Raw genomic sequence first — 24,918 nt, forward strand, 5'->3', positions numbered from 1 at the left:
CACACGGAGCAGAAAGTGTTCTGAGGACACGTCTTCAGTATCGAGCTGTTTTTTTAAACGTCTGACTTCACTGGGAATCACTTCGACTCACAAAGAAAAACATTCTGACAGAAAGTTTTGAGAAGCCGACTGATAAATCTCTTTTTTTCTTCATGTGAAATCTGAACAATGCGGTGGAAGAACATCAGCTCAGCCTGAATAATAGAAGCACCTTTCAACTCTGCACTTTAGTCATGTTTTATTGAAGTCAACCATCTTTTATTTACTCTGTTTGTGTTTGTCGACTCGCTGGAGACGAACCGAGGCTGATTAGAAGAGTCAGACCTCAAACTGTTCACTGACAATGGAATTTGTTGCCCACAGACAGTGGATTATGCTTGCGGTTCCACTAGCTGTTAGTGTCCGTGTCCACAGACGATGGGCTGAATGAAACACTGACAAACTGCAGCCTGAATCGCCCACTGACAGTGAGGTGAAGCCACAGACAATGGGCTCATTTGTCATCAGACAGTGGACTGAACTGCCCAGAGGGAGCCACCTCAAATGTCCACAGAGAGTAGGCAGACTGTCCACTGACAGTTGGTTAATTGTGCACAGACAGTGTGCTATTCGTCCACAGACAGTGAGCTGAATGTCCACAGATCATGGACTAATTGTTCACAGGCAGTGGTCTGAATGTCCACTGACAGTGGTGAAAATGTCCACAGATAGTGGAGTAATTGTCCCCGGATGTGGACTGAATGTCCAGAGATAGTGGACTAATTGCTCACAGGCAGTGGGCTGAATGTCCACTGACAGTGGCGTGATTGTCCACAGACAGTGGTCTGCAGCCTCCTGGGTCTCCAGGCTGAATCCTGACAGTCAGATGAAGCTGGGCTCATTTCCCTGGTTGGTTCAGTAGCTTCAGGGCGAAGCTGCGATTGGTTTTGCTTCTGTTTTAATTGAGAGAAATCACGGAAACACTCTCTCTCTCTCTCTCTCTCTCACACACACACACACACACACACACACACACACACACACACACACACGTGCGCGCAGCGAGCGGTTTGTTGTGGTGAATCAAGGCTGTCAGGGCCGTGATGGATGGGTTTTGCCAGGCAGCCTCATACAGCAATTCAAACATCACACGGCGGCGTTAAGTGACGGGCGCGTGCAGCGACTGACAGCGAAAGAGGAACGATCGGCGCCGGGTACCTGAAGGCAGCATCTGTCTGTCTGACAAACCGTCTCCCTGCACTCATCGGTCTTCCCGTCTCGGCTTGTTCTCCCCCCCTCCCCCGGACGCGCTCGTCTCGTCGTCTCCTTTCAAATGCAAACAAACTCCAAACGACGTGATTAAATAATCACCACTCTGCCGCGGCGCTCCGACGTCGGAGCGCGGCGGCTGCCAGTGAATGCACCACGGGGGGTCGTTCCTGCTCCAGTCTTGGGTCGCCACCAGCCCTTAATGCCAATATTTAACTGGATCTTCTGCATAATTAAGTCGGCACTGAAAGTTTAATCTGATTTTAATGCAGCTGTCGCACTAAACAGCTTCTTTAAGCGTCACTCTAAACTCCAGAGAGTCTGTGAATGCATCACGATCCGTCGCCGTCTGTCTCGTCCTTGAATCGGCTGCCGGGAACTCTGTAAATGAGGCTTTTAGCTTCTGTCCAAGTGATCCGGGCGCTGCCAGACAATAACTCAAGGACTTTTTAAACACTTAAGCGTTGACGAGAATGTTGCTGAGCTTCGTTCCAGATTCCAGCTGAACGGACTCGTCTCGAATTCTTGAGATTTCAGGACTTTCAGCCTGAATCCAGCTGGTCTTCATGAATCCATTAGCACGAGGCATTAGCATATCTGCTGAATCCATAAAGCCCTGCAGCCGTTTAGTGTCCCAGAAGCAGAATTAGATCGGTTTGCTTTGCGTTGGCTGCTCTCTGCTGTGGTTCTCCTGCTCCAGACCTGCGAAGGTCTCTGATCTGAACCCGGTCCATCCGGACCCATCGATTAAACCACATCTGGAGCTCAGAACAGATGTGGGAGGAGAAGTTATCTGTGGTTTTTGGTCTTTATATCAGGAGACAGAACCAAAAAGATTGGAAGGGGTTTGTTTTTAGACTTTTAGGGTCCGAAACTGAGTCAAGACAAAGACCAGAACACCCCAAGACCAAAAGAAAGCCCAGACTTTAAGGGTCCAAGAACAAGAATTTAAGGGCCCAAGACTGAGTCAAGACTGGGATGAAGACTTTAAAGGCCTGAGACCAAGTCAAGGCCAAGATTTTAAAGATCCAAGACCGAGTCGAGACCAGGATCAAAACTTTAAAGGTCCGAAATCGATTCATCATTGCACCACCCTGGCACCAGAGTGAGGACCTTCCCTCCACTCGGCCCGCGGCCCCCGCGGCCGCCGTCGCTCCTGAGCGAGGATGAATTAATCATCAGTTTGGAGAGTTCGTCTTGATGGTTGTTCTACGAGGCGTTCGGGGCCGGCGACGGCGTGGAACACGACAGTTTTCACAGATGTGTTGACGTAAACGCCGCCGCTGCCAAACGACCACCGGGAGTCGTCTGGCGGAGCGGCGAGGAGCGCCGACTGAGCAGAACGCTCCAGAAACATTCAGGATGAATATTCATGAACCGGGGTCAGACGGAGGAGAGGAAGAGAACCGAGATCAAAGGATGGGAGACGCTTTGTTCTGCAAGGACGGATGGGAGGAGGAGAAAACAGAGGAGGAGAAGAAGAAGAGAGGTGGAGGAGAGGAAGGAAATAGGACAGGAAGAAGAGAGGAGAGGGAGAAAGAAAGAGGAGAGGTGGATTATTTACCTGCACTCCATTATGTCTTCACAGGGTTAATGATAGATACACTAAGATATTTTCACAATTTGATTTAAAAACATTTTAATGTTTTCATTTATTTTTAACATTCCAGGATTTCTGTCATAGATGGTTGATCAAGCTCAAACAGTCCATGGCAGTGAAGAGAACCCTGGACTTTGAGGCTAATGCCAGTTAGCGAACTGTCACGCTAGCATCCACGACGTCTCAGTGTTTGGTTTGGTTTGATGAACTGAAAATTAGTCAAAATAGTTCAATTTGAAAATTTGATGGCCTCAAATTGATGACTGCCTCCTCTTGGACACCTGTGGTCCCTGTGATGGCCACTAGAGGTCATCACTGTTCACATTTACCCAATTAAAAACTTTTATTCTGTACATTTGTTAAACCAAACCTCAGAGTTTGGGGTTTGGACTTCGCCGTTCGGTGGAACGTTTGGGGGAATATTTGGACTTCCGGGTTCTCTCCGACGTCCGGGATCAGGACGGAGTGTCTCCTCAGAACAAATCCTCAGACGATCCGGTTAGACGGAGGCGCTCCGATCTGTTAATGAGGGAGATCAGAACGCCGCTCTGTGACCAGATAATGATCTTAATTAGAATCTGAGGAAAACCTCGGAACAAAAGCCGAGCAGAGTCGTGACGGGATTAAAGCATTCCGCTCATTTACATCAGAATTAAGAGGAATTGTTTCAGAATGTGGAGGAACTGTGACGGAACGTTCCAATGACACAGATTAACATTCACTAGAGGAGTTAGCACATTAAGCTAACTCTGCTATCAGGTGAAGCAGCACAGTCAGATGCTAACAGTTAGCCTTCTGAATTCTTTTGTTTCAGTGGTATTCTGTCGCTCATTGTTTTGAGCTCCAGTAAAACATTTTTTTTTTTTTTTTTTCACAAAGTGGAAACAGAGTCCACCAGCTGATCAGCATTCCTCCGCCTGTCTCTGGGATTTTCTGGGATTTTCCTCTAAATCTAAAAATAAAGCGCCGTAGCCTGGTTCCTCTGCAGGCGGCCGTTTGCTGACTCATCGTCTTTCTCTCCACAATCCACGTTTCCGTCCTTCTCTCTGTGAAAATAAGAAGTTTAAAGGTGAAGGATTTTATTTTCCTTCTTCCACCTTACCGAGGCAACTGTTAGCTTTAGCATTAGCATGACCGATTACTCTCTTTCACTCACTAAGCCAATTGTTAGCTTTCCCATTTGCAGTAATAGTACTTATCACATGACAAGCTGCTAAGTAACCCAACTGTTAGCATTAACGTAAGGATCACATGGCTAACTGTTAGCATTAGGAGCAACAGAACCTTAAAATACTTTCTCAAGTAAAATTTTCCACCTATTCCTGTTAGCATTAGCATTAAAGTAAGAATCACCATCTGGCTAGCTCACTGTGCTGACTCACTATGTGATAGTATGAATAAAAAGCTACTAGCATTAGCATTAAAATAACAAATAAGCCCACTTTGTTTATGTTTTGCTATGCATACTGACCGTTAGCATTAGCATTAAACCGAACATATCGACTCAACCCTTAATGAGCCCACTGTTTGCATTGATAGAACCTGTACATTGCTAGCTGCTATCATTAGCATTACTCCTCAATGGGGGAGGGAGTCCTTTCCTCTGAAGTTCTATCTTTCATTTCTTCTTCTTCTTCTTCTGTGGTTTTTAATGAGGCAGGATGAGAACCGACAGAGGAGCTAATGAAGACCAGCATCGTATAAGTTGTCATTTTTAATTGCCGGCGAGTTTCCAGCGACTAGAAAGGATTAGTTCCTCTTGACGGAACGCGTCAGCGACCGAACCGGAGAGGAATCCGTCCCGTGGGAGGAACGCCAGTGAGAGAAACGGCAGCTTTTGAATTCTCCGTCTGAGAGTCTCTGACCCACTTCCAGCTCCGGCGACCGGCCGCATGAAAGGAGGAACCGCGTGTAAACTGTCATGTTTCATGGAGAAGAGCTTCGGTTTTGGAGAATCACAGATTGTCTGAACACATTAGGTTCTCCAGCTGTGAGGGGAACGTTCCAAAACACATCCTGGAAGTGGAGCGGCGCCGGTGTTTCAGACTAAGTGGTTCCCCTGTTAAATGGTGACCCACTTCCTTTTAAAAACCCAACAGAAATCCACGTGGACACATGCTGTCGCTAGTAGTAGCAGCTAATGCTAAAGGAAGGAATCGGTCACCGATTAAAAGGCAACCAGTTAATTCGAAACACCGGCGTCCTTCAAAGAGCCGTAAATCCGTCTCGGATTCGTGCAGGTGTTCCGCAATGTTTCTAGATGATAAATAACATTCATAACGAGACGTGAAACCAGAAGAACCATGAAAGAGACGCAGGATCTGTTTATGGAACATCCTGAAAACATTGTCTGTTGCAAAGGAAACTACAGAAACAGAAAACAGAGTTAGCGTGTCGTTCTGACTGTCGGTCTACTGAGCATGTGCAGAAGAACCATCTACTACCGCCGTGCAGTGACAGCAGCAGCGTCTCTCGAAAGTTGCCTTTCCACGCATTTCCAAAAAGTTGCGCCTTCAACTTTTCTGTTTGAAAAGTTGCGTTTTCTTCTGTTTCCATAGAGAGTAAGACTGTTTTTGAAAAGTTGTGTTTTCAGTGGCTCCAAGCACGGTTGTCATGGAAACCGACGAAAAGGTTTTTCCATTTTATTGAAAAACATAAACAGGTTTCAGAAACAATCAAACCAAAATGACGAAAGTTTTGTTTTTTTTACCGTTTAGACAGAAGCAGAGGTACAGGGTTTTAAAAAAAAATACACTTTTCACCATTTAGGCGTAAACACAAAAGTTGCATTTTCCAAAAGTTGTATTTTTCCTATAGTATAGTTCCTAGTGTAGTGTTTAAAAAAAAGTACTTTTCCTCATTTAGATGCAATCGGCAATATGGTTTCCAAAAAGTAGATTTTTTTTCCCTGTATAGACGTAAACAGAAATATAGATTTTTAAAAAGTCGTGTTTTCCTACATTCAGATGTAAACAAATATCAAATTTTCAGAAAGTTCAGTTGTTTAGATGGAAACAGAGGTGTGAAGTTTTCAAAAAGTTTACATTTCTTGGTTTTCACAGAGTTCTGTTTTTAAAAAGTTGAGTTTTCAGCGTTGCCGTGGAAACACAAAAGATGAAGGGAGTTTTCTAAACGTCGTCGAGGAAACAGGATCAAAAACACCCCAAACAAAATCCACCAAGATTCAGTCTCAGAGAAGTTATGAGGCAACAAACCACTGAGAGAAGAGGCCGTGCTCGATTCCTGAGCCGAGGAGCTGCACCGTGCGCTCTGCCGTGCGCTGCTCCGCCGTGCGCTGCTCTGCCGTGCACTGCTCCGTCATGCGCTGCTGTGCCGTGCGCTGCTGTGCCGTGCGCTGCTCTGCCGTGCGCTGCTCCTCCGTGCGCTACTGCGCCGTGCGCTGCTGCGCCGTGCGCTCCACACCGCTCACCTGAGGACCGGCGGGATGCTGAGACGCGTCAGTGTGGCGCACGTAATTAAAGATGACTGCTTCCTGCTGCAGGCATCCAAACACACACACACACACACACACACACACACACACACACACAGACTTTGATAAGCTGAAGGACAATTTGCTGCAGAAACACCCGATGCTGCCAAGTTTATATAAATAAATATATATCAACACACTATCTTCCTGTCTCTCTCTCTCTCTCTCTCTCTCTCTCTCTCTCTCTCACACACACACACACACACACACACACGTGGCGGCGGTGTGAAAAATGCAGCGTGTGCTGTTCCTGCAGACGGAGGCTTTAATGAGGGTTTAAAGCGAGTTTGGAGGTAAACTTCCAGGTTTTTTGAGAGACGCGCTCTGATTGGACGGCCGGGCTGCGTCGCCCGGGAAACAACGCGCTGCCTTCAGAAGCGCCTGGGAAATGGGAAAATTCCCAACCTCTAACAAAACGCACAATTTTGATGAGACTCAACGTGACGGCCTTTCTGCTTCCAGTAATATCAGACCAATTAACGGACTTGTGGGAATCAGTATTTATCATTTCACTGGTTTAACGATCATCCACCATGTTTATTACACTGCTGTCTGCTCTTTGCGGTTATTTACCTTTTTTTCCCCAGAATGCTTCTGAAAAGTCAGCGTCTCCGTCATGAGTCAAACGGTTTGATCGTCTCTCAGAGAAACTTTCTGATCGATTGGATTCCGTTCGTGAACTTTCTGACTTAAAAGGTCGAATCAAGAGAAAACGCTTCCCCTGCAGTCTGACACGAAATATAGTTTCATTCTCAGTATGTCGACACCTGTTTCAGCATTTCATTTGTTTTTATATGTGACTTTTCCCACTTTATCACACTTTTCTCTCTTGTTTTGAAAATCTGGATATTTATTATCAACATCCAGATTTTGCCTTGTGGACCTTTATTTATTTATTTGCTTTGAACATTTGATCACATCATTAATACATTTTTTTTCAATTCCATTTTTTTTTTTAATCCAAGTTTATCACAGTACTCTTGAAATCAATTGCGATATTTTATGAAATTAGCAAATTGTGTCAAACCTTTTTTTTTTTAGATTGTAGATTTTTTACATCTTCATTCTCAATATTAACAGTTTAGGATCAACATCCTAATTATTATGTTTATTAATATTTTTATTGCTATTAAACACATTTTTGACAAAACAGGAACCGTGTTTTTTCTTTACAAAATAAAGTACATTTGTCAATAAATCTATTTCCTTTTGTTTAAATTCATGACTTAAATTTTCTTTGCTACTCTTTATTTCCTTTATTTTCCTTCATCTAATCCTCTCAGTGATCGTCATAAAAGTGTTAATTCCATTCAGGCTCTATCGTCACATTCATTCTCTCAGTAAAGAAACTTTAAGTTCACTCTTTATCATTTCCTTCCAAACATTCGTTTCATTTATTTGGCTCTGGCTGAGTTTAAACTTCTCTTGAAATGCACAAACTGTCTTTTCCTCAGTAAATATTTCCCTCCTGTAAATGTTGAGTTTCTCATCCTCGTCTGTCTCCTCAAACCATCTGCTCCAGCTCCAGTACGCCCTCCAAAATAAAAGCCTGTGTGTCTCAGTGAGGGTTTCTGCCTTCGGAGTCGACCGTCGGGGGTAACGGCAGGCGTCACGTTCCACAGCGGAGTCAAGGAAATCAACAGACATGAAAAACACAACAAATTAAACATAAATGGGAGGATTGATAATGGAATGATCGACTGATAGATATTAAACACTGAGAAAAATATATCTGAGAAGTAAAAATGTCTTCGTTAAATCTGTGAAATCAACAAAGTTCACGTTTACACTCAAATACAGGTTCAAGGCCCAAATACTTCAACAAATGCATTTTCTTTCTTTAAATTAATAAAAATTCAAAAAGACACTCATTGCACTCATTTAAATAAAAAAAAGCTTTCTGCTTCTTTTTCTTGTAAAAAAAAAAAAAAAAAAAAAGGCTTACTGCCTTGCTAAAGCTCTCCTTAACACCTAACTTTGTTTTAGTTTTTTAAACAAATTTTCATGCTTTCTTCATAAATCAAACAAAAATAACAGATTTTGATCAGTTTGACCAAAGTGGATTTTTAATTTTTAACGTTATTTGTGTAAAGCACATGAGACAACTTTCAAAATGTTCATGTTTTGGGGGCTTAAGAACTACTAACTGAAATATGAACTCTGTTGAAGCCACTTAAGAGGCTACGAGGCTAAATGAGAGGCTGTGGTGCTAAGAGACTGTCTATGAAGCTAACAATGATGCTACGAAGCTAACTGTGATGCTGCGACGCTAACTCAGACGCTGTGAGGCTTATTGTGATGCGAGGATGCTAACTGTGATGCTGTGAAGCTAAATATGATGCTATACGGCTGATTATGATGCTAACTGTGATGCTCTCAGGATGATTTTGATGCTATGATGCTGACTGTAATGCTATAAGGCTGATTAAGATGCTATCTAAGATGCTACCACAGTGTTGCTCAGTTCCTGTCCTGAAACATTTTGGACTTGAGGCCTGAGGACCAGAACAGAGAAACTCTGCTCTGAACAGACGTGTTTGAGGTTTCCGAGCTCCAGGCTCTATGGTCATGGAACCTTTTGAGACTTCACTGAAAGAACGTTCTCTCCTGTTCCTCTTCCTGTTCCTCTTCCTCTTCCTCTTCCTGTTCCTGTTCCTGTTCCTCTTCCTGTTCCTGTTCCTGTGCTGCAGTGGTTCGGGGATCTGGTGACTCCGGTGTGGTGGGAGGACGTCTGGCTCAAAGAGGGCTTCGCTCATTACTTCGAGTACGTGGGAACCGACTTCCTCTTCCCAAAGTGGAACATGGTGAGTAGCAGCGTTTCGTTCTGGACTCTGTTTGAAACTGACTGGATCAAGAACATTTAGTTTCAAGATATGTTTCAAAACGAGAAAAGTCAAATTAAATTTGAAATGAATCCATCTTATGTGGATTTATCGGCTTTAATAGGCTGGAATTATGCTCTCAGCTGCAAATACTTTTAGAAATTATTCTCTAGAAACAGTTTTTTAACCCTCCGTCATATTCTGGAACATTCCAACTGCATGAAGCAGAACTGAAGGAACTTATGATAAATGTAAAGAATGTTTTTGTGTTTATGGGGTTGTTTTACTGATGCATCTTTCTGAAAATGTTCCAACTCTGTCTCCATGGAAACAAGAGAAAACTCTCCGCCTGTTTCCGTGATGTTCTCTTTGATATTGAAGTTTTAAAACGAAGCCTACCAACACCGTCGACTCGCGGAACGTCATGCTGGCAGCGTCGTTTTCACTGTTTCTGCCGTTTCCACGAAAACAGGCATAGTTTTCAAAACGCTGCTGTGTAAATGTGAAACTTTTCTAAAACGCTTCCACCAACCTTCAGAGGAAGCAGGAAGGTTCTGACCTGTGTTTGGAACAGTGCCTTTTATTTTGAAAGTCCAGCAGCCTCCTGAAGCGAGAAGCAGATTTCTCTTCTAACACTGAAGGAAGGAAAACAGACGCTTGTTTTGGAATCAAACCAGTAACCCGGTCTGAGGATTATCCAGAGGAGGAAGTGGAACAGCTGTTGAGCTCCGCCGTATCGACGAGGCGCCTCGACAATAAACCCCGGCGTGTTTACGGAACGCCGCGGGGAAGACGCTGCGATATCAGCCTCCCTTTGATTCGGCTGACCCTGTTGGAGCTGCTTAAAGCAGCGGCAGCCGGAACGCCGCTTCCCCCCGAGTGGACGCGGTTATGGAAATGAAAAGTCAATATTTCTGAAGGGATGAGGAGCGGCGCTGGATGCTGTTTGTTCTTCATTATGTGCATTAAACAGTGTTTTGCTCAGAGTGTGTACGGCGCTGCGTTTAAAGGCCTTGTTTTTCTGTTGTGGTAACAGATCACAGTTAAGAGGCGAACGCGATAAATAAGTTAAATGTAAGATGCAAATATGAGTAAAACTGGTGTAAATTCAAAACAAGCAGTGTGTGCTGCTGCCTTTCCAGCTGCCACGTTCCACACAGTGTTCCACGTTCCTCTGGTGTTCCTCCAGGTGTTCCTCCAGGTGTTCCTCCAGGTGTTCCTCCAGGTGTTCCAGTAGGGAGCATCTTGTAGTTCAGCATTGGATGGAATCTTGGATTTGCGTTTTGAGCGTTGCAGGCTTCCGTAGCTCCTTCCTGTTTGTGTTTGGGTGATGGAGGGAGAATATGTGACTGTTGGTATTGAAAACATCAGTGTTTGACTTTTAGATTTAGTGACTGAAATGTTCAGTCAAGCCAGATGTGACGTCCTGGTGGCCAGCTGGTACGTCTTCACAACCAGCGGCTCCGTCTTGGTGACCAGTGACCACACTGTCTCAACCAGCAGCCGTGTCTTCCTGACCAGTGGACTGGAGACCTGAGTGTCCACCAGGCTGCCACCTGGTCTCCAGACCTCCAGACTGGCCCTGAAACAGACAGAAATGCTACTGAACCTTTCAGTTTTTTTCCTGAACATCAGAATCAGATCTGACATATCCATCTTCTGATTACTTTGATCCATGAAGTCCTACAACTCTTGAGCAATCATGTTGTGCTGTCCAGTGATTGGTAGATGGGTAAAAGGGGCGGGGTTTTAAGGTTTTCATACCACGAACTTTAACTTTTGAGAGACGTGAAACCAGTAAACCCCGGAACCTGAATACCTCACTCCTGATTGATTCATTCTGACCATCAAACTACATGAACACACAAACAAAATCAACACAATCTTGGTCCTCTGATAGAAACTCTCCCTGTTCTGTATTTCTGTCAGGTAACAGATTGCTTCCTGCACCTGCCAGACTCGAATTATGCTGCATCTTTTCAAACCAATCAGTTCCTCCAGCAGAGAGAACGAGCGTCTCGGCCGTCTCCTCTCTTTGTTGAGCCAAACTTTACATAACTGGTGAGGCGTTCGGGTGCACCAAGTTAAAAACAGGCTTCTGAGGAGGAGGAGAGTCCTGACTGCCAGCTCTCCTCCTGAACTCTCCCACCTCCAGTTTTTTTCCCTCCTCTCCTCCAGTCCAGCAGATCAGATTCAGCTCCGTCTCTGCAGCAGGTAGAAAAAAAATGAAAAAAAAAACAAACTCCTGATTTATTTCGCTTCGCTCAAGTCGGCAAACAAATTGAGGCAGCGAGCGATTCGGTTGGAAACACAGTAAAATTAGAAATGAACTCTTCCTCTAATTTTACCCCCACAATCCTCCAAGTCGGCGAGAAGCTTTCAGACAAAACGTGAAACTTTAAATTGCACGACGATCCTACAAACTCTGGATCTGGATTCTGTGTTAATCTGATTCACGTCAAACAGGATGAGAGGAGGAGACGGAATCCACCAGAGGTGGGAGATTGGAGCCTGGTCAAATCATCTCCATGCCATGTTTTTGCCCTCACCATGTACCACAGACAAGCTGAGGAGCAGGCTGATGAGATTCACCTGGTGTGATACATGGTCAGAGCAAAAACCTGGCATGGAGATCAGGCTCCAATCTCCCAGCTCTGAAATCCACCAATCAGAGTGAGGAAGAACCAGAACCATCTGGATGGATCAAAACTCAAGATGACACGATATGATGTCATACAGCTTATGGTATGATGTCATACAGCTTATGTATGATGTCATACAGCATATGGTATGATGTCATACAACATAACATGAGATGATGTCATGCAGCATATGATATGATGTATAAAATAATGTCATGCTATGACATCATGATATGGTAAGACGTTCTGATACATGATATGATACAGTGTTGTTCAGGTTTGATGCAGCGTTATACAACATGAGACGATGAAAAGACAGACCATAATTCACTCTGAACAGTCTGACCCAGGCTGGACTGAGACCAGGGTTTGTTCTCTTTGACAGAATGTGATGAATCACAGTATCACATGATTATCAACCAAAACGATCCTGGATCTGAGCCAGTGACTGATCAGGAAGTCACAGAAGAAACAAGAATCACTTCTTAACAACTGGAGGCTCTAAACCAGACCCAGAGTCTTTAAACCAGATCCAGACTCTTTAAACCAGATCCAGACTCTTTAAACCAGACCCAGACTCTTTAAACCAGATCCAGACTCTTTAAACCAGACCCAGACTCTTTAAACCAGATCCAGACTCTTTAAACCAGACCCAGACTCTTTAAACCAGATCCAGACTCTTTAAACCAAACCCAGACTCTTTAAACCAGACCCAGACTCTTTAAACCAAACCCAGGGCCAGGCTCTTTAAACTGGACTCAGATTCTCTAAACCGTACCCGGACTCCCCTGGGGTTGCCTCAAACTCTGTAAAATAGACGTCGACTCTCTCAAACAGACATAGACCTTCACTTAGACCCAGAGAGTCTTCAGGCTCAGGTAGATTTGGATCATTTGCTTTTATTAAATACAAACATAATTTAAAACCTGCATTTTTGTGTCTATATAATCAACCATGATACAATCACAACCTCTTCATTTATAAACTCTTCTTTGTCGTTGACTCCAGTCTCTCACTTGCTCTCTCTCTCTCTCTCTCTCTCTCTCTCTCTCTCTCTCTCTCTCTCGCTCTCTCTCTCTCTCTCTGGAACACGGTGAAAACTTTGAGAGAAAGCTTTAACGCAGCAGAACTTTAAATTACAGCCCAGTCGCAGACGCTCTGGTCCTGCAGCTTTGTTTCTGCACTAGTCTGATTTACTTCCAATACAACAAGGCGTTACACCAAAAAACACCTTATCTTCCTCTCACACACACACGCACACAACCACACAACCACACACACACACACACACGCACACACTCTCACACAAACACAAACACGGCCAGTTTGTGAGCGACGTGGCATTTTTAAATCCCTGTTACTGCGGTTCTGCTCGGCTGGACGCTTTAATAGAAACAAAGTGTTCCTCCAATAACGGGCGCCGCGGCGATAAAGCCGCCCGTTCCCGATCCGATCGCTTCATTTCTGATGCGGCTTTCTATTTAAATGGAGAGAAGGTCCGCCGCCGCGCCGACGGCCGCAGGAAATGAACCTGATGAGATGTGACACGGTTCCTGTGGTCCTCCAGCAATGAGGCGCCGATCAGGTGGTCTCACGTCCACAACACACACGGTGTGTGTGTGTGTGTGTGTTATCTCCCCGGACCTGGAAACACTCCCAGAAGCACAGCAGCTGCTTCACCTGCTCTGCTTCTCAATAAAGCAATAAATCAGTCACCTGCTCGCCTCTTCAGAGGGGGAAGCCGGAGGAGTCAGAGGTTTGTCTGGAAGATCTTCACTGAACTGGAATTCTGGGCCTTTAAAAAGGTTGGAATCTGGGAGTTTCCAAACAGTTTTTACAACCGGATCCAGAACTAAATGATTTGGAACAGCAGGTTATGATAAGGAAACAGTGCAGTGCGAAGAGAAACAACAAGCTGGGAATATAAAATATCAGGGCTTTGAAATGCTCAGTCTGGCTCAGTGTGCCGGTCGGGGACGGGGCCTCTGGACCGGGAGACCAGGGTGGTGGTTCCCCTTTTAGAAAGGGGGACCGGAGGGTGTGCTCGAACTATGGGGGGATCACAGTCCTCAGCCTCCCTGGGAAAGTCTATTCCAGGGTCCTGGACAGGAGGACTCCAGCCATGGTGGAACCTCAGATCCACGTCCTGGATGCAATAGAAAATGATCCATTTCAAAAAGAATGAAAACAAATAATATGAAACCATGTCCCGGACCACATCCCGCACCACGTCCTGGACCATATACTGGACAACACACGGGACCATATAGTGGACCACATCCTGGATGACAGGGACTTTCATTCTTACTTTGCTGCTGCCATGATCATCATGACCACCATCCATCCATCCATCCATCCATCCATCCATCCATCCATCCATCCTTCCTCTTCCTTCACTTTGACATTTTAATCAGCTGTTCAACCAGAATTTAAAAATGAAGGATAATTTGTATAATTTCCTATTGAAATGAACGTTTTAGTTTGAACCGGCATCAAATTAGACTGTTTTAATGTGAGCAGTGTTGAGGTTTGTGTTGCTGCGAAGCGGAGCACAGATCCTCACCACCTCGTGGGCTTCTGGGGGAATTAGAGTGGAGCTCCAGCGAATGTAAAGTGTCTCCTGGTAATTTGCTCTGGTGTTAAAAAGACGTGGCTGTTTTCATTAAAGCAGAATCAGGCGATCATCACGACACAAACCCGCCGTAATTCCTCTTAAAAAATTAATTACCCGGGCCGATCCCCGGAGACGGCGCGTCACACACCGAGCGCCGCTGATTAAAGGAGGGTCTTTGATCAAACTAGACCACGCTACACTGGAGCGCTCCAGCACCTGGTGGCTTTTCATGTTTTTGAATCAGAGTTTTGGCCAAAAAGCAGGATCGATTCCCTCAAAGCCCCTGAATGTGGCTCCTCTGCCACATTCAGGGGCTTTGAGGGCCCTGTGTCCTTTTATCTTCCTGAAAGAAACATTAAGTGAATTTATCTTAAATCAAGTGGGATGAGATATTTGTACTAAAAATAAGCTTAATAAAAAAAATCCAGATTTAGAGTTTTTGCAGAGTGCAGGTGATACAAGTGATATAAATTCTCATTTAGAAACTATCAGACCCTCTTGAAGTTGAAACAAAACAGAGCCAGAATCTTCTAACTAGACATCCTAAACCAGACTGAAACTGTCTGAACCAGACCCGGACTCTGTAAACACCTTGTGGGTTCAGGCCAAAACTGAAACGACAAAAAACACACTGAATAACATATATTAACATACATGTATGAACAAAGTTTGCTAGCGAAATGCTAATGCTTAATGGCAAAACCCATTGACATGCTAACAGTTAGCATGTCAGCCACAGAACTTGCTTAAACTAAATTGAATATTTTTTTTTCATTTACTTAGTGAATTAACCTAAATGGTCATTAGCAGCAGCAGCAGCAGCAGAACAGCAGGACAGACTGTTTAAAGTAGAATCAGAGTCTTTAATTTAGCCTGAAACTCTGAGAAACGAACCCCGACTCTTCCAGCTAGAACCTCCCTGTTTAAACCAGGTTAGAACTCTGATCTGGATCCAGTATCTTTCAGCCAGACCCAAACTGTCCTATATAGACTCGGATTTAAAGCCTGATACTTTGACTCATCAGACTACAGGCTCGGTGTCTTCACTAGACCCAGACTCTTCAAACCAGACCAGGATTCTTTCAGCAAGACCAAGTGTGTCTAAACTAGACCAAGGGTCTTGAAGTGACACCCCGACTCTCTAAACTAGACTCAGGCTCTTGAAAGTTGTCAAAGTCTCTCTAAAACGGATTTACACTCTTCACGCTAGAAACTGACTCGCTTTCATAGACCTGGACTATTTAGACCAGAACAAGACTCTAATGAGACAAAACTAGGATTCTCCAAGGTTCTGGAAACCAAACGCTGACCCTCTAGACTAGACTCAAACTATTTCAAACCAATCAAGACTCTTTATACTAGATGCTAACTATCAGCACTAGACCCAGAGTCTTTCATCTGGTCTAAAAACACTTCATGATACATAAACTCTCTAAACTAGACCACGACTCTTTAAACAGAGACTCTCTGCACTGGAACCAGACTCTTAGACTGAGACTCTCCTAAACAGACCAACTTTCTAAAAGAGACCTGTACTGTTCATACCAGACACTGACTCTCTAAAGTGTGCCCAAGCTTTTTAAGCTAAACACTTGCTATCATTGCTAGACGCTGAACAGTTTTTCAAGTATATATAACGATTTTGCCTTGTGGGTGAATTCAACTTTTCAAACATGTAACTGTTTTGCTCCCTTTTAAAGAGGAATATGAAGTAACTCTGTGTTTAATGGAAAGTATCGTCCTGAGAGCCGCTGTTTGAATAATGTTGTAAAGACTGGAGTGTTTGTGGCGAATCAGGTCCTCAGAGCCGCAGATCAGACGGACTAAAAGACTTTGTTTGGCTCCTCGGAGATCATCGATCTCGGAGGGCAGAGATGACGATCGATCCGCCTCGTTTACATGAATATTTCATTTTTTTTCCTATTCATTGAAAGTCTGTTTGTTTCACATCAGCTCTAATCCGCTCGACACTCACCTCTTGAACCTGCTTCCTGACTTTGAACGCCACACAGGAGAACACACTCTGCAGCAGTTTAACAGCTTCTTCACGTGTTCGGTTCAGCAAATGTTCTTGAGCTGCTTCCATTACGTTTAAAAGGGTGTGATTCATTAAATTCAGGTTCGGTTTGAAGCTAGAGGAACATCAGTCCTCTTTAAATATTCATTTTGAAAAGTCAAGGTTTAGGTAAAACAACAGGTGTGCATTTGAAAGAGTCAACAATAACAAAGACAGATTCAGAGTTTGTGTTCGTTTGTGCTGCTCACCCTTTAGAATTGAACATTTTAACATTTACCACTAGAGGGTTAAGATCTACTGCAGATATTAACTGGACTGTTCATCATTTTCATGTGAAAACTGCAGAAATGTTGCCTGCTTGTAATAATAATCTGTGTAAAACTGTAAATACTGATCAAATTACAGAATATTTCACAGCTAAGAGTCAAGAAAAGTTTCTAATTAGCACCAAATTCCCCAAACGCTTTGACAACCCAGTTGTTTACTCGTCTTTAAAAATGTTGTTAATGGGAAAAATGTGTTCTTTCACTGTGAATGGTTTGTTTATAAGAAATAAGAAAATGTGTAACAGATTAAACATTTCCCAAAAGAATTTGATAAATATAGAAATTACTAAATCAGCACAGATGAGATCAAATCCAGATGTACACACAGAGAACACAGCAATAGTCCTTGATATCAAGGAGATAATTATAGAAATATAATTATAGAGAAAGTCTTTTCAGCCTCCGCAGTAGAAAAGATGCACAGTTTGAATGAAAGGCTCTTTATCGGCTTTTCTTTTTGAGTCTGTTGATGAATTTGCCTGTTTTAATGTTCCTGCTGCTCACATGTTCTGCTTCATTACCGAGATTTGACCTTTACAGACCAAACAATCACCGCAGAAAATCAGAAAACCTTCCTTTTTTATCCCACCGGTGATAATTAGATCTGCCTCATTCAAGCTGCAGCTGAGAGCAGAAAACCACGTAAACACGAGAAATAACTCAGGAGATGAAATAGTTAATTATACAGAAGAGTTTCTGTGATGAGCAAATTTTATTAAAAAAAAAGGATGTTCAGCTGAAATATTTTGCATCAGCGTTCACGTGCTGAGCTGAAGCCGGTTTCTCACGCGAATGTAGTGAATGAAAACATGAGGCGTTGTGATTTCCAGTCGGAAACCAACTTCACAAGTTTGAGTGATTATTAACGTTTCATATTTCATGTGAAATCTTTTAAATGTAATGTGTCTGAATATATTCCTACTGTTTACAAACTCACTGAACAGTGGAAACTTTATGTGAACCTGGGTTCACTTCTCGTGGTGAATCTTCAGTGTCTTCAGGGGAAAAACACTTTTTTAGAGTGTTGAGTTGGAAAATATTTCTCTACTGGACACGGTGAGGAGTCGGCAGTGAGCCTCGACTCCAGAAGCCTCCAGAAATCTACCGCATGTTATATATGAAGTTTCAGGGAATTTAAAAAAAACAACAACTGAATTTAGGTTTAGTTTGAAGAGTTCAGGTTTAGTCTGAAGAGTTCAGGTTTAGCTTAAACAGTTCAAGTTTAGCTTAAAGAGTTCAAGTTTAGTTTAAAGAGTTCAGGTTTAGCTTAAGCAGTTCAGGTTTAGTTTGAAGAGTTCAGGTTTAGCTTAAGCAGTTCAGGTTAAGTTTGAAGAGTTCAGGTTTAGTCTGAAGAGTTCAGGTTTAGTCTGAAGAGTTCAGGTTTAGCTTAAAAAGTTCAAGTTTAGTTTAAAGAGTTCAGGTTTAGCTTAAACAGTTCAAGTTTAGCTTAAAGAGTTCAGGTTCAGATTAAATAGTTCAGGTTTAGTCTGAAGAGTTCAGGTTTATCTTAACAAGTTCAGGTTTAGTTTGAAGAGTTCAGGTTTATCTTAAACAGTTCAAGTTTAGTTTAAAGAGTTCAGGTTTAGCTTAAACAGTTCAAGTTTAGCTTAAAGAGTTCAGGTTTAGCTTAAACAGTTCAGGTTTAGTTTGAAGAGTTCAGGTTTAGCTTAAGCAGTTCAGGTTAAGTTTGAAGAGTTCAGGTTTAGTCTGAAGAGTTCAGGTTTAGCTTAAAAAGTTCAAGTTTAGTTTAAAGAGTTCAGGTTTAGCTTAAACAGTTCAAGTTTAGCTTAAAGAGTTCAGGTTCAGATTAAATAGTTCAGGTTTAGTCTGAAGAGTTCAGGTTTATCTTAACAAGTTCAGGTTTAGTTTGAAGAGTTCAGGTTTATCTTAAACAGTTCAAGTTTAGTTTAAAGAGTTCAGGTTTAGCTTAAACAGTTCAAGTTTAGCTTAAAGAGTTCAGGTTCAGATTAAATAGTTCAGGTTTAGTCTGAAGAGTTCAGGTTCAGCTTAACAAGTTCAAGTTTAGTTTGAAGAGTTCAGGTTTATCTTAAACAGTTCAAGTTTAGCTTAAACAGTTCATGTTTAGCTTAAATAGTTCAGGTTCAGTTTGAAGAGTTCAGGTTTAGTTTAAATAGTTCAGGTTCAGTTTGAAGAGTTCAGGTTTAGTTTAAATAGTTCAGGTTCAGTTTGAAGAGTTCAGGTTTAGTTTAAATAGTTCAGGTTCAGTTTACAGAGTTCAGGTCTAGTTTGAAGAGTTCCGATTCAGTTTAAAGTTTTCAGGTTTAGTTTGAAGAGTTCAGGTTTAGATGAAAGAGTTTAGGTTCATATTAAAGAATCCAGGTTCAGATTGAAGACTTCAGGTTTAGATTACAGCCTTCATCCAGACTTTGAAGAGTCAGTCTTGTGTTTTGGTTTCCATTTGGAGCCGATGTGGATTTTTTACACGAAATAACTGGAGCAGACGCCTTTTAGGGTTTTTAGCAATGTTCCAAGTTTAAATGACACTGAGGTGAAGAGGAAGAACCTCGTATGTGCCTCCATCTGTGTGTGTGTGTGTGTGTGTATGTGTGTGTGTGTGTGTATGTGTGTGTGGCTCCATCTGGTTCCTAATGGCCATCTGGCCCGGTCGGACCTCCTCCTGCTCTCTTCAGGTGATTTACAGTCCCTCTTAATTACAGCTGATGTCTCATTTACTTCTTTCTCACCGACTCGCTTTCATCCAAACGTTCCATTTAGCTGATTCGCTAATTGTGTAATTTGTGGCAAAGTCCCCGTGCCGCCTGTTTACCTGCGAGTGTGTTTACCTGTGTACATCTGTACTGAACCCAGAGTCCGACCGAGCAGAGCGGCGCTCGTTCTCATAATAGAAACATTCAGGAGTCGGTCAGAGCCGACCGTCTGGGAGGAACATGGAGGAATTCCTGTTCAATCACATATAACTCCCTTCTCACTAATTACACTGAATAAAGAAAAGAAAGCTGAACCTATTGGCTGTTTAAAATCAATTTTAGGCACTAAATTTACAGATGAACTGATATGACAGTTTTGACCAATATGATATTAATATTAGGATAATCAATGTAGGTATTTCTACAAGTGATATCGATATTGATATTGCCATAATTGATATTGATAGTGCGATAACCAATAATATTGTGATAATCAATATTAATATTGGGATTACCTATATTTATCTATATTGATTTTAATGTAAAATCAAGTGTATTTGATGATTTGATGAAAACTGTGTTAATACAGAATATAAAAAAACTATTTTCTAAAACTTCAAACTCAAAATATAAAGCAAATGTCATTAAATAATAGAGTTAGCTTTAGGCTAACTGTAAAACTTTAGGTTCGTAGCAGGTTGACTAAATTTCCCGGTGCAGACGGTTTCCCGGATACCGGTTGAATTCAGGAACACAGACACTTCCTGGAGTTCCTGACTGATCTGCTGCAGCCAAATCAAAATCTTCTGCTGTTTGCAGACGATTCATGAATTTAACAGGCGTAAATTTTCCCTTCCTTTCTGCATCCAGATGGATGGAACGGACAGAAGGACTCAGACACTGTATCATCTGAAGCTTTGTCTTTCATTAAAAAATTAATATCTCCTCAAACTTTTGTTCAACGGCTTCATTAAAGCATTAAAGGTAATCTGAGGATTACACGGAGCCGCTGTTGGGCCAAGAATTAGCCAGATCCCTGCAGATAAAAAAAAAGGAAGACAAACCGGGATGGGTTCGAGTTCGTTCTGTTCATTAACGACTGAAACTTAATAAGCCGGATATTCTGCTGCTTAACAAGACAGAGGTTCATTAAAACCAAATCTCCGCTGTAAACACTGGGATCCCTGCATTAGACCGAGCCACGCTCCCCTGGATTCAGCCTCGTCCCGGGGGGGTTTAGACTCGGCTCGTTACGGCGCCGCATGTTTACCAACGTCTATTAACCGCAGACCGGAGGAGGAGACGTCGAGGAACAAACCAATCAGGGAACCGAGCGGCGGGTCGGTAAACTAGCTGCCAAGTGGAACCTTTGTTTCCTGAACCGTCTGCTCAACGAAACAGCAACTTGTTGTCTGGATTTGTTTTCCAGTTTGATTATTGAATTGCCGGAAGGAAACCAGGAAAAAAAAGGTTTCCATTCAGTTCTCATGAGCAGGAAGTATGTCTTGAAATCGGAGATGGATTCTGGGAAACTCATCCAAGCTGGACTCAAGACCCTGATCCAGAACCTGGGCCTCCTGGGCCTGTAGTGTGAGGAGGTTCAGTCCAGTCCAGTTCAGATTCACAGAGCTTTACAAAGAAATGAAAGAACTACACTAAAGAAAACCACTAAGAATGCTAATCTTTACGATTAACAAGGTAGGGGTGTCTGGTGTTAGCTAACCATGGTGCAGATGGGCTCAAGGCATTGTGGGTATTGTAGGTGATGTTCAAACTCTTCGTTTGAACGGATTCTCCTGTATATTTGGTGTTCATGAAATGTCTTCCTGAGTCTTTACCATCATCACAGTGAGAACGTTTCCTGATGAGCAGAACTGTTCTGGACTCTCGTCTGTGTGTTGATGTGGATCAAAGACACCAGATCCAGTCCCTCTGTCTGAACGTCCAGCCCAGATTAACTCGAGCTCTCTGTGTCTCCAGGAGAAGCAGCGCTTCCTGACCGACGTCCTCCACGAGGTGATGCTATTGGACGGCCTCAGCTCCTCCCACCCCATCTCCCAGGAGGTGGAGCAGGCCACGGACATCGACCGGGTCTTCGACTGGATCGCCTACAAGAAGGTGAAGCGCCATCGGCCCAAACTTTAGATGAGATCTGACCCAAGAAAGACAATTGTCTGTAGAGTCCCATAAATAAAGTAGATCCAGGCTGGATGTGAGCTGAAGGTATGTCAATTAGCAGGAGGAAGATGCTCTATAATCGGCATGTTAGATGGCTTTATGTAAATTAGCTGGAGGAAGATTCTCAAAACCAAGGTTTCATTTGCTCTTCCAAGAAACAGACTCAAGATGAGAAGAATCTTCAACAGAAGGGCTGAGCTAATCCACCATTACGCTCTGTTATTGATATGCTAATCAAGCTAATGCCGATAACCGCCACCGCGGATACAGCCTTATGCTAACGCTACGTCCAGTGAGAAATGGCTCAGCTTGCTGTCAGGACTATGTTAGTCCAGGAACAAGTAGAACACTTCTAGAGTAAACAGGAGTTTGGTGAAATAGTAACCTAGCCACAGCCGTTCATTAGAAACCACAGTTTCTGTCAGTGCTAATGCTGACGGCCGACCTGTCTTTCCCCGTGCTGCCTGCAGGGGGCGGCGCTGATCCGGATGCTGGCCAACGTGATGGGCCAGCCGCTGTTCCAGAAGGGGCTCAACGTAAGTGAGCGGCTCCAGCTGTGCACACAGAGGTCGGGCTATCGGAGGAGAACAGCCAGCTTTGTGTTTTAAAGTGATTACTCAGTGTCTGCGAGTGTGTGTGTGTGTGTGTGTTTAGTCAGGACAGAACACACACACTAAAATAAGTGGATTTCGCCCGTCGCGGCAGCCTCAGCCGAAGTTTGGCGACTTTTTTTTTCCGCGGCGCTGGTCGATGTGGCGTTGGAGTGGAAGCCACCCGGAGTCCGTCTGAAACTCTGCAGAGGTTAAAGCCGCTACAGCAGAATATGGATTTTCTGAGAGGAGGACGGCGTTCTGGATTATAAATAATCACAGGTCGGGGGTCAAACTTTATGTATGCAGTAGACTTTTTAAAGCTGGAAGTGTAGTTGGAAATCTACTTGAACATTCACAATGTTTGTACAATTATAGGATTTAAATGTTTGTTTTGACTAAATCCTGAAGGACTGAAAGGACCAGACTGCAGTGTCCTCTGAGAGCTCACTGAGCTCAACGCTAAACAGTTTTCAATCATTTGGTAGAGCTGATTTAATCTGAGACGGGTTTTAATTAGTGCTCTTGGTTTGGTTCCAGCAGTTCAGGTTCTAAAAGAGCAGAGTGTCGGTTTGAATCAGAGGTTTCAGCAGCGCTACGTCACTGGACGAAAACCTCAGAGCTCCGGTAGAACCAGAAGTATGGAGGTTATAATCTGAGTTTAGTAAGAAGAGTATAGGTCTGGTTTAAAGAGTCTGGATCTAATTAGAATAGACAAGTCTGAGTCTAGTTCAAAGAGCCTAGATTTAGTTGGAACAGTCTGGGTTCAGAGTCGGGGTCTTGTTGAACAGTGTGGGTTTAATTCAGTAAGTCTGGATCGGGTTCAAAGAGGCTTGGTCTCATTTAAGGAGCCTGGATCTAGTAGTAGCTGTCTGAGTCCAGTTCAAAAATTCCAGATTAGGGAGTCTGGTTCTATTTCAAAGAGTCTAGGTCTAGGTCATGGAGTCTAGGTCTAGTACCAATAGGCTGAGTCTAGATTAAGGAATCTGGGTCTAGTAGCAATATTCTGAGTCTAGTTCAAAGAGTGTAGGTCTAGTATCAATAGTGCAAGTCTTGCGTGAGCAATCTGGGTCTTGTGCCAGTAGTCTGAGTCTAGTTCAAAGAGTCTAGGTCCACTGCAAAGACCCTGGATCTGGTTCTGAGAGTCTGGCTCTAGTTAGAAGAGGTTATGTGTTTGTGGATTTTCTCATTGATCCATCTGACTCATCTCAAACTCTGAATCAATTAGCCTGAGCTTGATCAGATGTCTTGGGAGACATTTCCTCCTTTGGATTAACTTCATCCAGGCAACAGCATGAAGTGATAGAGACATCTGGATAAAATAGAATACAGTCTCATGCTAGTCTTTAATGGTCTGATCTTCCTCTGTTGATCTGCTTCTAATCTGGCCTAGTGTGATCCTCTTCTAAATTGATTTAAGGCTAATTTAAGATAGTTTGAACCTAATCTATGCTAGTTTGTTGCTAATCTCTGCTAGTCTGTTTTGCTAATCTATGCTAGTTTGATCCTAATCTATACTTGTTTGATCCTAATCTGTTAGTTTGAGCCTAATCTATGCTAGTCTGATGCTAATCCATGCTACTCTATGCTTGTTTGGTGCTAATCTGTGCTCCTCTGGTGCTGCTCTGCGCTGATCTAGTTTAGTTATCTACCAGCACCGACCAGAATAAACCATGTTAGACCAAGAAATAAGTTCTTCGTGTTGTTTGAAGCTGGTGAGTCACCCACACATTGATCCATTGATCTAACCGGTTAGTTCTGCTGTGTGATTGAGGCCATCCAGTATTGTTGCCATTTAAAGCAAAAGTTCAATAGTGTGTCTGGAGTGTGCTGGAGGAGTCCTGCCGTAACGATCGGAGCTTTCGGGGTTCAGACGGGGACGGATTAATAGAAGAGGACAGCTGGCTGAGAGAGAGATCAGAGAGACAGCCTGGAGTGATCACAGCTCACAAACATGACTCTTTTAGGAGGAATCCCACAATGTGAATACTCAGTTTGACTCTGGAGGGCTGGAAAACACACGGCTCACGACACAGGATGTCACTTCATTAATGTCTGAGAAGAAGAAGAAGAAGAAGAAGTCCGTCTCCACGCACTGCAACAGTGATGTCACATGATGTAACCTGAAAGTGGGTTAAATACTTTGATTTTTCCTTCTGAATAAGGCCACACACACACGCATACAACTAGACACACACACACACACACACACACACAATGTACATATTCACATTAACACACACACACTCTCACACTGTGTCCTGCTTTTCCTGTAGAAACTGTCAGTGACCTGGAACATGGAGAGAACCAGATTCTATATAAAACGCTGCTGATCCAGCAGAACAGAGACGAGTGTGTGTGTGTGTGTGTGTGTGTGTGTGTGTGTGTGTGTGTGTGTGTGTGTGTGTGTGTGTGTGTGTGTGCGTGCGTGCGTGCGTGCGCACTTTCTGAGCATTACACCACGATTCCTCTCAAAACCTTCAGTTTCAAGTCTCCAAACTGAAAACGTTCCTATTTTGTCTTGTTTGAACATCCCAGAATGTTTCTCAATTTCTCATCAGTAAACAATATTTTTCACTTTTAAATAGGTTTTATTTTAAATTTAATGTCTGTATTAATAACACAGACATTGAAAAAAAAACATTTTGGAATATTTATTTATTTGACTTCCCAACATTCCTCATGGTTTCTGAATTGTTAAATGCAAAAATTCCAGATC

General features: G+C 43.1%; 1 protein-coding gene across 1 annotated transcript in view; it reads left to right on the forward strand.

Annotated features, from left to right (window-relative positions):
- LOC115404267 (thyrotropin-releasing hormone-degrading ectoenzyme) overlaps nucleotides 1–24,918 on the forward strand; it is a 138,011-nt gene that overhangs the window by 72,992 nt on the left and 40,101 nt on the right. The window contains exons 6-8 of the mRNA XM_030113537.1: nucleotides 9,032–9,145; nucleotides 21,412–21,549; nucleotides 22,080–22,145. Coding sequence (XP_029969397.1) covers nucleotides 9,032–9,145; nucleotides 21,412–21,549; nucleotides 22,080–22,145 — 318 coding nt within the window. The remainder of the gene's footprint in view (nucleotides 1–9,031; nucleotides 9,146–21,411; nucleotides 21,550–22,079; nucleotides 22,146–24,918) is intronic.

The sequence above is a fragment of the Salarias fasciatus genome, chromosome 17 (genome assembly GCF_902148845.1).
Source record: "Salarias fasciatus chromosome 17, fSalaFa1.1, whole genome shotgun sequence".
Lineage (NCBI taxonomy): Eukaryota > Metazoa > Chordata > Actinopteri > Blenniiformes > Blenniidae > Salarias > Salarias fasciatus.